This window comes from Mustela putorius, unplaced genomic scaffold (assembly GCF_011764305.1).
Source record: "Mustela putorius furo isolate JIRA1106 unplaced genomic scaffold, ASM1176430v1.1 tig00003869_pilon_pilon_pilon, whole genome shotgun sequence".
NCBI classification, from domain to species: domain Eukaryota; kingdom Metazoa; phylum Chordata; class Mammalia; order Carnivora; family Mustelidae; genus Mustela; species Mustela putorius.
This window is the reverse complement of record NW_025422021.1, coordinates 9,874,384-9,889,602: the sequence shown is the minus strand read 5'-3', so window position 1 is coordinate 9,889,602 and position 15,219 is coordinate 9,874,384. Positions and strand designations below refer to the sequence as shown.

At 38.0% G+C, this 15,219-nt stretch overlaps 2 protein-coding genes across 3 annotated transcripts in view; one reads left to right on the top strand and one right to left on the bottom strand.

Annotated features, from left to right (window-relative positions):
• The window catches only part of SLC25A12 (solute carrier family 25 member 12), a 205,810-nt gene that overhangs the window by 165,427 nt on the left and 25,164 nt on the right, over window positions 1-15,219 (bottom strand). The window lies entirely within an intron of this gene.
• The window catches only part of HAT1 (histone acetyltransferase 1), a 63,011-nt gene that overhangs the window by 39,235 nt on the left and 8,557 nt on the right, over window positions 1-15,219 (top strand). For both annotated transcript variants that reach the window (XM_045066840.1, XM_045066841.1), the window contains exons 9-10: window positions 9,168-9,319; window positions 13,776-13,892. In XM_045066840.1, the coding sequence (XP_044922775.1) occupies window positions 9,168-9,319; window positions 13,776-13,892 (269 nt within the window). The remainder of the gene's footprint in view (window positions 1-9,167; window positions 9,320-13,775; window positions 13,893-15,219) is intronic.

The window sequence follows — 15,219 nt, the reverse complement described above, 5'->3', positions numbered from 1 at the left end:
AAAAAAATGATAGAACAAGCACTTAAGTTGTTAGATAATGTATTTGGAAAAAACTCAGTTTTTTATTTTGCATGTCACTATAGATTTATACTTAAGCAGTTTTCATCCTTTAAATGTATTGCTTATTTTTGTAGCACAGAAACAAAGGAATTGAAAGGTGTCACGAATTACTGAGTATCAGTATTTCAAGTTCATTTTCAGTCTGACACTTTTGGTTAAAGTACTTAAATATTGAAATGGTGACTTGGCCCCTTATATTGTCAGTCTGTAACAGCTTAGGTAAAGCTAAGTGGAAATTTTTTGCATTTTATTTATGTGAAAATTTCTGATAGGAATGTGGCATGGGTTTTTAGATTTTTCTCAATTATCATTCTTTTTTCTAGGATATGTTTTTTCCTAATCTTCTGAGGTCATATAAGTTACTTAAGCTATCACTCATACTAAATCTTATTTCAAATTGATGTCAGCAACACAGTTCTTTTTTCTAAATCAGTTTAGAAGAGGTAGACTTGGAAAAATTGACATTGAATAAGTTCGAGCCTCATCTGTTAGTACTTTAAAAAATTGTTTTAAAGAGATGCTTCTTTGAGAATTTTTGTCACTTAGTAGAGGTTTAATTAAAGCAACTTTATTGACGTATAATTTCCATACCATAAAATTTGCCCATTTTAAGTGTACAGTTCAGTATGTTTTAGTGTATCTGCCTAGTTTTGCTGCCTTCACCACAATCCTGTTTTAGAATATTTCACAGTAAAGAGATTCCTCGTGTCCATTTGCAGGCAGTCCTTATTTGCTGTCTCTTACATTGAGCTCTGTGATCCATTTGAGGCAGTTTTTGTAAGTTTCTAAAATCATCTGTTTACATTTGGCTATCCAGTTGACCTAGTACCATTTGTTAAAAAGACTGTTTTTCCCCTATTGAATTGCCTTGGTACCTGTGTTGAAAATCAATTGCCCATAAATGTAAAGATTTATTTCTAGACTCTAATCATCTATATATGTCTGTCCTTAATGCCAGTATCATACTGTCTTGATTAGTTTACTGTAGCTTTCTATTGAGGTTTTTTAAAATGATAATGTGAAGCTTAATATGCCAAATACATACATTGAATTTGTGGAGTGTGGTTTGCCTGGGTGCTGCAGAGTAAACAGAAATTTCTTGAAATGATAGATGAGTAAGGTTAAAAATGGATACTGGCCCTGCCCAGGTGGCTGGGAAATAGGGTAGGGAGACAGAGAGGTGTGGCTTCAGTTAGAGGGAACTGGCCAGGGACGAGCCATGACCCTCAGGGACTCTAAGTATAGTCTCTCTGTGAGTGAGCACCCAGGCAACGCAGTCTGGGTCTGGTTGTTGCAAATTCATCAGTAGCTGACCCCAGCACAACTCCCCCTTAAGGTGCAATCAGCCTGACAAAACAGAGGTTCCAAATTCTGAAAACAAAACCTTTCCATTGGTTACATAGGAAACACAGTCCTCATCTTTTTGTCTCAAAGATAGCCGCTATTCCCTCCCCAGTTCCCCAGCTCTCCTTTCCCCCACAAATGACTTTTCTGCCAGGATGATGAAGAGGAGGCCCCAGACCACCAGGGGGCTTCTACGCTGAAGGGCTGTTTAAATGGCACCAGGGCATAGAGTGGTTAAGACACAGCAGAGGTCCTGGTAATAGGGCCCACTTCCTCCCACAGGCCAGGCATTCATATCGTACATATTTAGAGTAAGTGATTGCATTTGTTTTCCTGATAAAGTTGCATCATTTTTTGCTTTCCTTCTTCCTCGTGACCTCCTGTACTTCTTTCTGCTCTTTATGGTTGATCTCCAGCCAGGTGAGGTCAACCTTGGCTTGTTCTGTCTTCCCTCTAAATGCATTTTAATGTAATGCTCTTTTGCTTTCTGTCTTATCTTTCCTTGAAAGCTCGTTTGTCTTGTCCAGATCCCTTTGCGTTATTTTTTGATTATCTGTGCCAACGGTTGTGGTTCATAATGTTGATGGGCCTTTTCACACCTTTGCTGGTGATCATCTTTGTCATCCTTGGCTTCTTTCCTTGCTTCTCCTCCTCCCCGGCCTTAAGCTTTCCAGCCTAGAGCTGTGTATCATTTTTTAGGGGCTCATGCACTTCTAGCTAGGCGTTCATCGCCTCCCTTGCTCCCTTTTTAGGCATTATGTCCCTGGCAACAGTAGTGCCTCAGCCTTTCTATTGAGTTTTGAAGTCAGAAAGTATTTCAGTCCTGTTCCTTTTCAAAATTATTTTGGTTATACAAAATCCTTTTTGTTTTCATAAATACTTATTTTTTTGTCTTCTACTTATTTGATTCCCACTTTGATTTTTATTATTTTCTTCTTAATTCTTTGGGTTCAGTTTCCTCTTATTCTAATGGAGACTGAAACTTAGGTGGTTTTTTGTTTGTTTTTTTGTTTATTCATTTGAGAGAGAGAGAGGGAGCAAGCACAAGCAGGGGGAGCAGCAGAGGGAGGGGAAGAAGCAGGCACCCCCCACCCCACCCCGAGCAGGGAGCTGGACTCAGCGCTTGATCCCAGGACCCCAGGATCATGACGTGAGCTGAAGGCAAACACTTAATTGACTGAGCCACCCAGGCATCCTGAAACTTAGGTTTTTAATTTAATTTGATGTCCTCCTTTTTTAATACAGATTTTTAAATATATAAATACTCCTATGTTTATATGTAACATGTATATTTATATATGAATATAAGCACTGCCTTAACTGATCATATACATTTTCATAAATGCTTTCATTCAGTTCAAAATATATTGTTCTTTTTTTTTAAGTACTCTCTATACCCAATGTGGGGCTCAAACTCACAATCCTGAGATCAAGAGTTGAATGCTCCACCTACTGAGCCAGCCACCTGTTCTGGTTCAAAATCCCTTCTAATGGCTTTTTGATCCATAGGTTGTTTAGAAGCATGTTGTTTAATTTCTAAATATTGTGGATTCCCAGATTTCCTCCTGTTGATAGCCAATTCTGTTGTTGTCAGAGAGCATGCTTTGTGTGACTTCAGTTCTTTTCATTTACTGAGTTTTTGTTTTATGGTTTACTTTAGGGGTCCATAAACTTTTTATTTAAAGGGCTAAGTAATAAATATCTTATGCCTTGAAAAACCATGTATGTTCTCTGTTTCCATAGGTGAGAGTTGGCCCATGGGCCATTGTTTACTAATTTTTTGCCCAACATATGATCTATGCTGGAGAATGTTCCATGTGTGTCTGAACAGAATGTATATTCTGCTGCTGTTGGGTGAAATGTTATTTAACTATGATCTAGGCAAGTTAGTTGATAGAACTGTTCAAGTCTTCTCTATATTTGTTGATTTTTCTGTTTGGTTGTTCTAGCCATTATTGAGTAGTATTGAAATTTCCAGCTATTTTTGTTGAATTGTCTATTTCTCTCCCTCATTCTGTCAGCTTTTATTTCATTTACTTTGGACCTCTGTTGTTAGCTGTGTGTGTGTTTATAATTGTAACATCACCTTCATGAGTTATCTTGTGGTTATAAAATGTGCCTTTTTTCTCTTGTAATTTTTTTCATTTTGAATGGTATTTTTTCCCAGTTGTTTTTTATTGTGATAATGCTTAAATTCATCCTTTGACTCTCAGCCTTTGAATCTAAAATATTTCTGCTGGAGACAGTATATAGTTGGATCTTTTTTTATCCAGTGACAATCTGTGCTTTTTTTTTTTAATTTATTTTTTATTTATTTATTTATTTTTTAAAAGATTTTATTTATTTATTTGACAGAGAGAAATCACAAGTAGATGGATAGGCAGGCAGAGAGAGAGAGAGAGAGGGAAGCAGGCTCCCTGCCGAGCAGAGAGCCCGATGCGGGACTCGATCCCAGGACCCTGAGATCATGACCTGAGCCAAAGGCAGCGGCTTAACCCACTGAGCCACCCAGGCGCCCCACAATCTGTGCTTTTAAAAAGATTTTTATTTATTTATTTGACAGAGAGAGATCACAAGTAGGCAGAGAGGCAGGCAGAGAGAGAGAGAGAGGGAAGCAGGCTCTCCGCCGAGCAGTGAGCCCGATGCAGGACTCAATCCCAGGACCCTGAGATCATGACCTGAGCTGAAGGCAGCGGCCTAACCCACTGAGCCACCCAGGCGCCCCAATCTGTGCTTTTTGATTGGAGTCTTTTTTTCTTTTTTCTTTTTTTTTTTTTTAAAGATTTTATTTATTTATTTGACAGAGAGAGATCACAAGTAGGCAGAGAAGCAGGCGGAGAGAGAGAGAGAGAGGGAAGCAGGCTGCCTGCTGAGCAAAGAGCCCGATGTGGGACTCGATCCCAGGACCCTGAGATCATGACCTGAGCTGAAGGCAACGGTTTAACCCACTGAGCCACCCAGGCGCCCTTGATTGGAGTCTTTAGTATATTTAGATTTAATGTAATTATCATTATGGTTGGAATTATGCCTCCCATTTTGCTGTTAGTTTTCTATATGTTGCTTTTTGTTGTTGTTCTTTTGTTTCTCCTTTGATGCCTTCTTTTGTATTAAATAGATTTATTTTATTTTTTTTAGGTAGGCTCCATGCCCAGCACGGTGGCCAGTGCAGGGCTTGAACTCACCACCCTGAGATCAAGAGTCAGATGCTTAACTGACTGAGCCACACAGGCAGTCCATAGATAGATATATTTTAAATGAACAATTTTAATTTCTTTGTTTTGTTTTTTGTTTTTCACTTTTTTTTAGGTACTCTTTTAGTGGTTGCTCTGGGGATTACAGTATGCATCTTAATTTATCACAGTTTACCTCAGATTAATATTTAATTCCAGTAAAATAAAGAAATTCTTTCATTGTAATTATTATTCCTCCTCTCTTTATTCTACTATTGTCATATATATTATATTTTTATATATTAGGTACCAAACATTGGTTTTATAATTTTTTAAAAGATTTTCTTTATTTATTTGACAGAGACACAGCGAGAGAGGGAACATAAGCAGGGGGAGTGAGAAAGGGAGAAGCAGGCTTCCTGCCAAGCAGGGAGCCCAATGCAGTTCTCCATCCCAGGACTCCAGGAACACTTAATGACTGAGGCAGACACGTAATGACTAAGCGACCCAGACACCCCTGGTTTTATAATTATTTTTAATGTAATTTGTCTTTTGTATCATTTGAGAGGAGAAAAGAGAAAAATATATTTATACCAACTTCAATATTTATATTCATAATTAATTATCAGTGTTCTTATTTTCTTCATATAGATTTGAGATATCATTTTCTTTTAACCTGAAGAACTTCTTTAGTATTTCTGGTAAGGGCAGGTCTGCTAGTAACACATTTCTTTATCTTTACTTTTCTGAGATGTCTTTATTTTACCTTCATTTTGAAGGATAATTTTGCTGGATATAGAATTCTTGTTTTAGGGGCGCCTGGGTGGCTCAATGGGTTAAGCCTTTGCCTTCGGCTCAGGTCATGATTTCAGGGTCCTGGGATCGAGCCCCACATTGGGCTCTCTGCTCAGCAGGGAGCCTGCTCCCCGCCCCCCCCCCCACCTGCCTCTCTGCCTACTTGTGATCTCTGTCAAATAAATAAATAAAAATATAAAAAAAACAAAACAAAAATTCTTGTTTTACAGTTATTTTCTTTCAGTACTGAATAGATTAGCCCCCACTGACTTCTGGCCATCTGTGGTTTCTGATGAGAGGTTTTCCTCTTGCTGCTTTTAGGATTTTCTGTTTGTCTCTGGCTTTTGACAGGATCTGTTATGTTATTTTGTTCCCTATTGATTTCATCATCTGTGTACATTCCTAATAAACCATAATTTCATAACAAACTGATACAGTGCCAGGATTTCACTTTTGGGGCACCTGGGTGGCTTGATGGGTTGGGTCGCTGCCTTCGGCTCGAGTCATGATCTCAGGGTCCTGGATCGAGCCCCGCATCGGGCTCTCTGCTCAGCAGGGAGCCTGCTTCCCTTCCTCTCTCTGCCTGCCTCTCTGCCTACTTGTGATCTCTCGCTGTCAAATAAATAAATAAAATCTTTAAAAAAAAAAAAAAAAGAAGAAGAAGGTACTCAGTGCGGGGCACCTCAGTGGCTCAGTTGGTTAAACGTCTGCCTGTGGCTCAAGGATCAGGCCCCACATCAGGATCCCTGCTCCTCTGGGAGACTGCCTTTCTCTCTCCCTCTGCCTGCCTGTCCCCCTGTTTGTGCTCTCTGTCAAATACATAAGTAAAATCTTAAAAAGGAAAAAAAAAGTATTCAGTGCGTACAGATAGAATTAATGGAGGATTGGATAATGACTCAGAATCATAAAACATTACCCCTTGCTCAGACTTTTTGTTTAATAAACAGCTTTATTGAGATATAGTTAACATATACAATTCACTTAAATTGTACAATTTTTGAAATGATATTTACAGTGTAGCCATTATCATAATATAATTTTGGAATATTCCTTTCTCCCAAAATAGAAACCCATTACTCATTAGCAGTTGTTCCTTTACTCTTCCACCCTCACCACCTATTCCCCTCCAGCTCTAGGCAGCCACTAATTTACTTTTAGTCTCTATAGATTTGCCTGTTCTGGACATTGAAGTCATATGATAATATGATGTTTCTTTCACTTGGCATATTTTTTAAGGTTCATCCTTGTAATAGCATATATTAGTACTTTTATATCTTCTTACTGACAATGAATATTCCCATTGTGTATATACCAAGTTTTATGTATCCTTTTATCAATCCATAGACATTTGAGTTGTTTCTACTCTTTGGCTCTTAGGACTGAATATTTGTATACAAGTATTTGTGTGGACCTATGTTTCATATCTCTTGGGTACATAACTAGGAGTAGAAATGGTGGAAAATCCAGTAACTATGTTTCTCCTTTTGAGAAACCACCTGGTTGTTTTCCTAAGTGGCTGTACCAGTTTTATATTTCCACCAGTAGTATGAAGGCTTTAGTTTCTCTATACCTTCATCAATATTTGTTACTTTTGTATTCTAGTCATTCTAGTGGATAGTGGATGGAATGGTATTTTATTGTGGTTTTGATTTGTTGTTTTTTTTTGTGTGTGTGTGGCAAATGATGTTGAGCCTCTTTTCTTGTGCTTATTGTCCCTTTGTATATCTTCTTGAGAAATGTCTGTTTAGAGCCTTTGTGATTTTTTAAATTGGGTTTTCTTTTTCTCATTGAATTGAAAAACTTATATATAAAAATTTTGGATGCAAGTTCCTTATCTCATATATGACTTGCAAATATTTGCTCCCATTCTGTAAGTTGTCTTTTCATTTCCTTAATGGTATCATTTGAGCACAAAATTTCTAAATTTTGATATAACCCAATTTATCTATTTTTTTCTTTTGTTACTTGTGCTTTTGGCTCTATCATCTCAGAAGCCATTGCCTAACCAAAGGTTGTGAAGATTTACTCCTCTATGTTTTCTTCTAAGAATTTTATAGTCTTACCCCTTACATTTAGGTCTGTGATCCATTTGGAATTAATTTTTGTATATTAGTTAAATTTTTAAAAATTAAATTAATTAAATTTTGTGTATGAACCTTGGTATACTCAACTTTCTACCACCTTCCTATAAGCTCTGGCATTATTAAACCTCTTGTTATTTCCCAGCTATGCTACATCTTTCTTCCTTGTATATTGCTTTACATCAACTATGCCCTTTGCCCCTTCTCCTGTTCCTTCAACTTTATTCTTTTGCTTGTGGAGATCCAGTTGTCCAATTACCATTTATTAAAAGACAATTCTTGGGGTGCCTGGGTGGCTCAGTGGGTTAAGCCTCTGCCTTTGGCTCAGGTCATGATCTCAGGGTCCTGGGATGGAGCCCTGTATCTAGCTCTCTGCTCAGCGGGGAGCCTACTTCCCCCTCTCTCTGCTTGCCTCTGCCTAGTTGTGATCTCTCTTTCTCTTTGTCAAAACAAACAAAATCTTTAAAAGACAATTCTTTCCCTCATTGATTTGTCTTGGGACCCTTCTCAAAAATTAATTGACCATAAATGTAAGGGTTTATTTTGGACTCTCAACCCAGTTTGATTGATCTGCATATTTGTCCTATGCCAGCGTCATACTGTCTTGATTACTGAAGCTTTGTAGTAATGTTTGAAATCAGGAAATGTGAGTCTTCTAACTTTTGTTCTTTTTCAAGATTATTTTGACTATTCTGGGTTCCTTTACTATCTGTGTGAATTTTAGGATAAACTTAATTTCTGCAACAAAAAGGCCAACTGGGGGATTTTTATAGGGATTGCATTGAATGATTTGTAGAGTATTGGTATTATAACAATATTAAGTCTTATGATCCAGGAACTAGCTCAGAATTTAGCATTCTTTGTTTTAAGCCCTCTACTGATCAGAAAGCAAGAGCTCAGAAAAGTCAGGTGACTTGCCTATGGTCCTACATCTATGAGTGGCAGAACTGGGACTTAAACTGATTTTCTCTGTGTAGTCTTCTTTCTACCCATCATGTTTTGAGGTTTTCCTTGTCCATTACATAGTCTAATGTACATAAGAGACTAACATAAAGGAAGATCTATGCTGTTCAGATGCATTGAAGAAAGGACCAAAATCATATTATCATTTTATTCTTTAAAACAAAAAATCATTTTATCTTTATCATTTATTTCTTTTTATCTTTTTATCTTTATCATTTTATTCTTTAAAACAAAAAAAATAAAGAAAAGATTTGCTTTTTTTTTTTTAAGACAAAAAACAAAGAGGTTTTTTTTTTTTTTATTATTACTGGGTAAAAGCAGTATGGCAGACTATAATGATTACTGGATTAGGGACTTATAAGTAAGGGACTTCTAAATTGAGCTTCAGAAGCCATAGCTATCAGAGAATAGGAATTGATTATCTAAACTTGAATCTCTTGTTTATATAGCTACTTTAATTGAAAATAAAACTAAGATGCATACGATAGATAACACCCATCAAAAAGTTTATATTTGAAAGGAGTAGCTCTGATTTCACAGATATTGTATGTCTTTGCAAAAGGATTGGACCTATAATTTTATATGGTAAAGATAATTATGCTGTTGTTTGATTAATAAGGAATAATCCTTTCTCATTGTAACTTTTGCCTTGTATCTTTCAAGAATATTTGTTTTTCTGGCCTAACATATATATTAAGATCACAAATCATGAATTATGTTGGATAAGGGAAATGTTACTCTGTCTTTTCTTTAGCTGAAGACCCATCCAAAAGCTATGTGAAATTAAGAGACTTTGTGCTTGTGAAGCTTTGTCAAGATTTGCCCTGTTTTTCTCGGGAAAAGTTGATGCAAGGATTCAGTGAAGACATGGCAATAGAGGCACAACAGAAGTTCAAAATAAATAAGGTATTTTTATTCTGTAGAAGAAATAAATTTCAGTTTTGAAGTTTTCTTTCTCTCTTTTTTTATAAGAAGTTATTTTTCTTGTTCTTTTTTTTTTTTTTTTTAAAGATTTTATTTATTTAAAATCTTGTGAATATGTTCTAGTGGTTGTCTTTGGACCATGAAGTGAATAAGAAATAAACTTTATTATGCCTGTCAAAAAAAAAAAAAGATTTGGGACGCCTGGGTGGCTCAGTTGGTTGAGCAGCTGCCTTCGGCCTCAGGTCATGATCCCAGCGTCCTGGGATCGAGTCCCACATCGGGCTCCTTGCTTGGTGGGGAGCCTGCTTCTCCCTCTGCCTCTGCCTGCCATTCTGTCTGCCTGTGCTTGCTCTCTCCCCTCCACCCCTGATAAATAAATAAAATCTTTAAAAAAAAAAAAAAAGATTTTATTTATTTATTTAACAGAGAGAGAGATCACAAGTAGGCAGAGCAGCAGGCAGAGAGAGAAGCAGAAGCAGGCTCCCTGCTGAGCAGAGAGCTGGATGCGGGGCTTGATCACAGGACCCTGTGATCAAGATCATGACCAGAGCTGAAGGCAGAGACTTAACCCACCGAGCCACCCAGGCGCCCCTCTCTCTTTTTTTTTAAGTATGTAACTTAAACATTGCAAGTACATTAAGAATACATATGTGGGAAGTAGCAGTGGTTGAGAGTACAGGCTCTGAAGCCAAATTGTCTGTGTTAAAATCTAGCTACACCACTTAGTCTGTGACTTCAGGCAATTTAATTTCCTCATTAATAGAATAGGAAGATAGCTGATATTATGGCTGTATTAAGTGTAACAGGCAGAACAAAATGGATATTATGACCTTTTACTTTTTAAGAATATGTTTGAAATGCGGGGCGCCTGGGTGGCTCAGTGGGTTAAGCCGCTGCCTTCGGCTCAGGTCATGATCTCAGGGTCCTGGGATCGAGCCCCACATCGGGCTCTCTGCTCAGCAGGGAGCCTGCTTCCCTCTCTCTCTCTCTGCCTGCCTCTCCGTCTACTTGTGATTTCTCTGTCAAATAAATAAATAAAATCTTAAAAAAAAAAAAAAAAAAGAATATGTTTGAAATGGTAAAATAGTTAATACATGTGGAGAAATATATATACTACTATATATTTGAATTTTAAAGTAGTAAATACCCTTAAAATAGGTATAGAAAAAGTAATCTGGCAGTTCAGAGGAGGGAGTTTAGTTTATTGTATTTGTGTATGCGAGGGAATCAGTTTTTCATGGGACGGAGATGCATTTGATCTAAACCTTGAAGAATGGAAGAATGGGTAGGATTTGGATTATGAAGGTATGTGAGGGGTGCCTCAGTGGCTCAGTTGGTTGAGTATCAGACTTGATTTCAGCCCAGGTCATGATCTTGGGGTCCTGGGTTTGAGGCCCGTGTTGGGCTCAGGACTCAGCATAGATTCTTCTTGGGTTTCTTTCTCTCTGCCCTGGGCCCCCACTCATGTGCATGCTCTTTTGCAAAATAAATAAATCTTAAAAGAAGAAAAAAAAGAGAGAGAGAGAGAGAGATGAACGGTATTCTAATAATAGGGAATAGTATATGATTCTGTTACTTTCTCCTTTGTTGCTAAGGTGTTATAGTTCCTGATTTTTTTTTCACTTAGTACTATGATTATCTTTTTTGAGATACTTTTACTGAATTTTACTCTTCTGTATGTTCCCTAAAGATAATTCTTCCCCAGAGTTCCTTATTCAGTCCTCATTTTCTCTCACTTTGCTTACTCCACCTGGGAGATCTCATCCAACTCTCCAATGTAGATTTTCCTCTTATACTCCCATGAGTGTATATAAAAAGTATCCTGAGGCATATGGGTGGCTCAGCCAGTTGGGTATGTCACTCTTGATTTCAGCTCAGGTCATGATTTTGGGGTTGTGTTGAACCCCTACATCCGGCTCCCGGCTTAGTGGGGAGTCTGCTTAATATTCTCTCTCCCTTGGGGCACCTGGGTGGCTCCGTGGTTTAAAGCCTCTGCCTTCGACTCAGGTCATGATCCCAGGGTCCTGGGATCGAGCCCTGCATCGGGCTCGGGGCTCTCTGCTTAGCAGGGAGCCTGCTTTCTCCTCTCTCTCTGCCTGCCTCTCTGCCTACTTGTGATCTCTGTCTGTCAAATAAATAAAATCTTTTTTTTTAAATTTATTTATTTATTTGAGAGGCAGAGATCACAAGGAGGCAGAAAGGCAGGCAGAGAGAGAGAGAGAGAGGAGGAAGCAGGCTCCCCGCTGAGCAGAGATCCCAATGTGGGACTCGATCCCAGGACCCTGAGATCATGACCTGAGCCAAAGGCAGTGGCTTAACCCACTGAGCCACCCAGGCGCCCCAAATAAATAAAATCTTAAAAAAAAAAATTCTCTCTCCCTCTCTCTCTCTCAAAGTAAATAAATAAATCTTTTTTTTAAAGAAAGATAAAAAATGTTTCCTCGTCACTGACCTTCAATAGCTTAATTTGAACTGAAACTTTCCATCTTTTCCTTCATTAAAACACTTTAATAGCTTCCTGGTTTTAAGATAAATGTATGTTTTAGAAATATTTGGTATGTGCAGAGTATATCAAACCTTTAGAGAATTTATTCAACTGCTCAGCTTTTAAAAGAAAGAGAATATGAACACATTTTTCAAAATCATGCTTTTTTTCCTCTTTCTTAAAGGAATTAAAACTTGGTATGGCACACTGAGCCCGTCATAATTGGACCCTGCCAACCTTGGTAGACTCAACTTTCTACCACCTTCCTATATGCCCTGGCATTACTAAACCTCTTGTTATTTCCCAGCTGTGCTACATCTTTCTTCCTTGTATATTGCTTTATGTTAACTCTGCCTTTTGCCCTTGATACTCCCTTCTCCTGTTACTCATCTTTGCCTTGCCATGTATTACTCATTTGTTCAGGTGTCCCTTCTGAAAGTTCAAACATCATCTTCCCAGTCTACCTATACCTGATCTCTCCCCTAACCCCAATAAGTATATAAGTGAAACAACACAAACAATGGGCTACTCTTGGCTTCAGTGATACCAAGATTTCTTGATTTTCCTAATATTTCTTTGTTTTTCTCTGCCCTGTAACTGTCAGTGTACTGACAGTGACAGGGTTCTGACCCTCCTCATTTTTTCACTGCTTATGCTTTCCTAACCAATACTGTGGTTTTAACTCATGCCTGTATACTGATACTGCTTAAATCTTCATTCTTAGACTAGCGTTTTTAGATTTTTATGTTCTGCTACCTCCTAAATCTCTCCTAGGCTGTGAAAACTCACTGTCATTCCACACCCTCCTCCACACCCAGTCCTTCCTGTTCTGTATATCTAGAATCCTTGTTCTTTTAGTGTTCTTACTGGTTCTTAGTTCATGCCTTCATCATTTTTTGCCTGATTTAATAGCATAGCTTCACAATCTCCCTGTCCTTCCTTTTGCTACCATTTCTTCTTTTTTTTTTTTTTAAAGATTTTATTTATTTATTTGACAGACAGAGATTACAAGTAAGCAGAGAGAGAGGAGGAAGCAGGCTCCCCGCTGAGCAGAGAGCCTGATGTGGGGCTCGATCCCAGGACGCTGGGATCATGACCTGAGCCGAAGGCAGAGGCTTTAACCCACTGAGCCACCCAGGCGCCCCTGCTACCATTTCTATGTAGCTGAAATAACGCTTTTCTTAAAACTCTTGTGCGCTTTGCTCATGTCCCCATTTAAAATCCATCTCCTTGGGGTGCCTGGGTGGCTCAGTCAGTCAGGCGTATGACTCTTGGTTTTAGCTCAGGTCATGATCTTGGAGCCCTGGGATCAAGCCGTACATCCAGCTCTGTACTCAGTATGGAGTCTGCTGGAGATGATCTCCCTCTCCTCCTCCCCCTGCTCACACTCTCTTGCTCTAAAATAAATAAATAAAAATTTTTAATAATAAAATAAAAGTAAAATCTGTCACCTACTAGATAAAAGCCCAACTCTTTAATATCTTATGTAAGGTTCTGTGCTTCTGCTCTGTCCTCACGTTACTTCTACTCACTACTTTTCATTTTGTGCTTCAGCCATGTCAAGCTGCCTCAGTCTTGCATGTGCGTGCTATGTGCACTTGTACACTCACAGTGCCCTCTCCTCTTTCTAGACTGGCATGGTCCCTTCCCTTTAAGATTTAGCTCAGGTTTTCTTTCCTCAGGAATCTTCTTCTAGGATTTCTGCCATTCCCAGGCTGTGCTACCATAATACCCTACACATATTTCCATCATTAAATTAACCATACCTCAGTCATTTGTGTTACCTCTTAGGCTGCTAGCTCCTCAAGGGCAGAGATATCTTTTACTGTTTTTCATCTGGTACCTAGCACAATTTCTGGCCCATAGCAGATACTCAGTGTATCCTGTGTTCTTTTGGGAAAATGTCTCTATTTTGTAATTAAAATGTTCATGTTTTTCTTTTGTTTCATTAAGCAACATGCTAGGCGAGTTTATGAAATTCTTCGACTACTGGTAACTGACATGAGTAATGCTGAACAATACAGAAGCTATAGACTGGACATTAAAAGAAGACTAATTAGTCCATATAAGGTAGGACTTTCCAGAGTCTTAAACATTTATATTCTTGTAACTGTTTAAAAATGGAGAAGAGGGGCACCTGGGTGGCCCGGTTGGTTAAGTTTCTGCCTTTGGCTCAGGTCATCATCTCAGGGTCCTGGGAATGAGCCCTGCATTGGGCTCCCTGCTCAGCGGAGAATCTGCTTCTGCCCCTCCCCAACTTGTGCTGTTTCTATTTCTCTTTCTCAGATACATAAGTAAAATCATTAGAAAATAACAAATAAATAATTAAATAAATAAATAAAAGGGAGAAGTGGGTCACCTGACTGGCTCAGTCTATAGAGCATGTGATTCGATCTTGAGGTCGAGAGTTCAAGCCCCCCATTAAGGGTAGAGTTTACTTTAAAAATTTTTTTTAAATAAATAAATAATATAATAAAATGGAGAAGAAAGTGTAGCACTTGCCGGTGTATAGAGCAGTCCAAATCCTTTTCCTAAATTAACTTTTACAAACATGAAAATATTCTTCCAGTTAGTTATAAAAAGTCTTACTGTCATAATTTTTGAGCTATAGATCTGTTTTCATTCACTTGAAAAGTAATCCCAAGGATGGTCTACCCATAGTTACTTTTTATTTCATTTGTTTGCCATCTTTTAAAAATCGGAATGCTCAGACTTTTCCTAAATAAATAATCTTGTTAAAAGTCTCAAGTTTGTTCTAAACTTGTTCTAAGTCTCTAGTTTCCTAGTTGTTACATATATTGTGTTTGCCTTTGCTCTCTTCTTCCTAAATAAGGCCTTGGTTGCCATTTTTAACCTCTGTACTTTACCATCACTGAAACTGCCTCACAATATTATTTACTTTTTTTTTTAACAGTCTTTCTTCTTGCCCTCTACCCCTACCCATTTTCTCATCTCCCATATAGTCCTCTCAGAAACTCCCCTCTTAGATCAGGTTTGTCCTCATCACCCTCTGGCTATTATTAAGGTACAGAGTGCCCATGACAAACTGTGTAAATGAGGATTTGCTATGATAATTGCAGCTGTGCAGTAAGATGATGGGGGAGAATATTTGTTAATTTGTTCATTAAATAATTAATGAGCACCAGACCTGTGGTTGATACATTTATATACACTATACCTGTAGGTTTATGCAGTACAATAGCTGAGAACATAAATGAATGACAAATCTAAAAAGTTTCTGTCTTATGGACTACGTATAACGGGTTATAATACATTATAATGGTCTCTCTCCCCGCAAATTGTTCAAAGTAACATTTTATTCTTTGATATTTATCACTTGAGAAACATTAGAAAATTGGTAAGAATTGTTCTTTCCAAAAGTTTTGAGTTTTGAAGT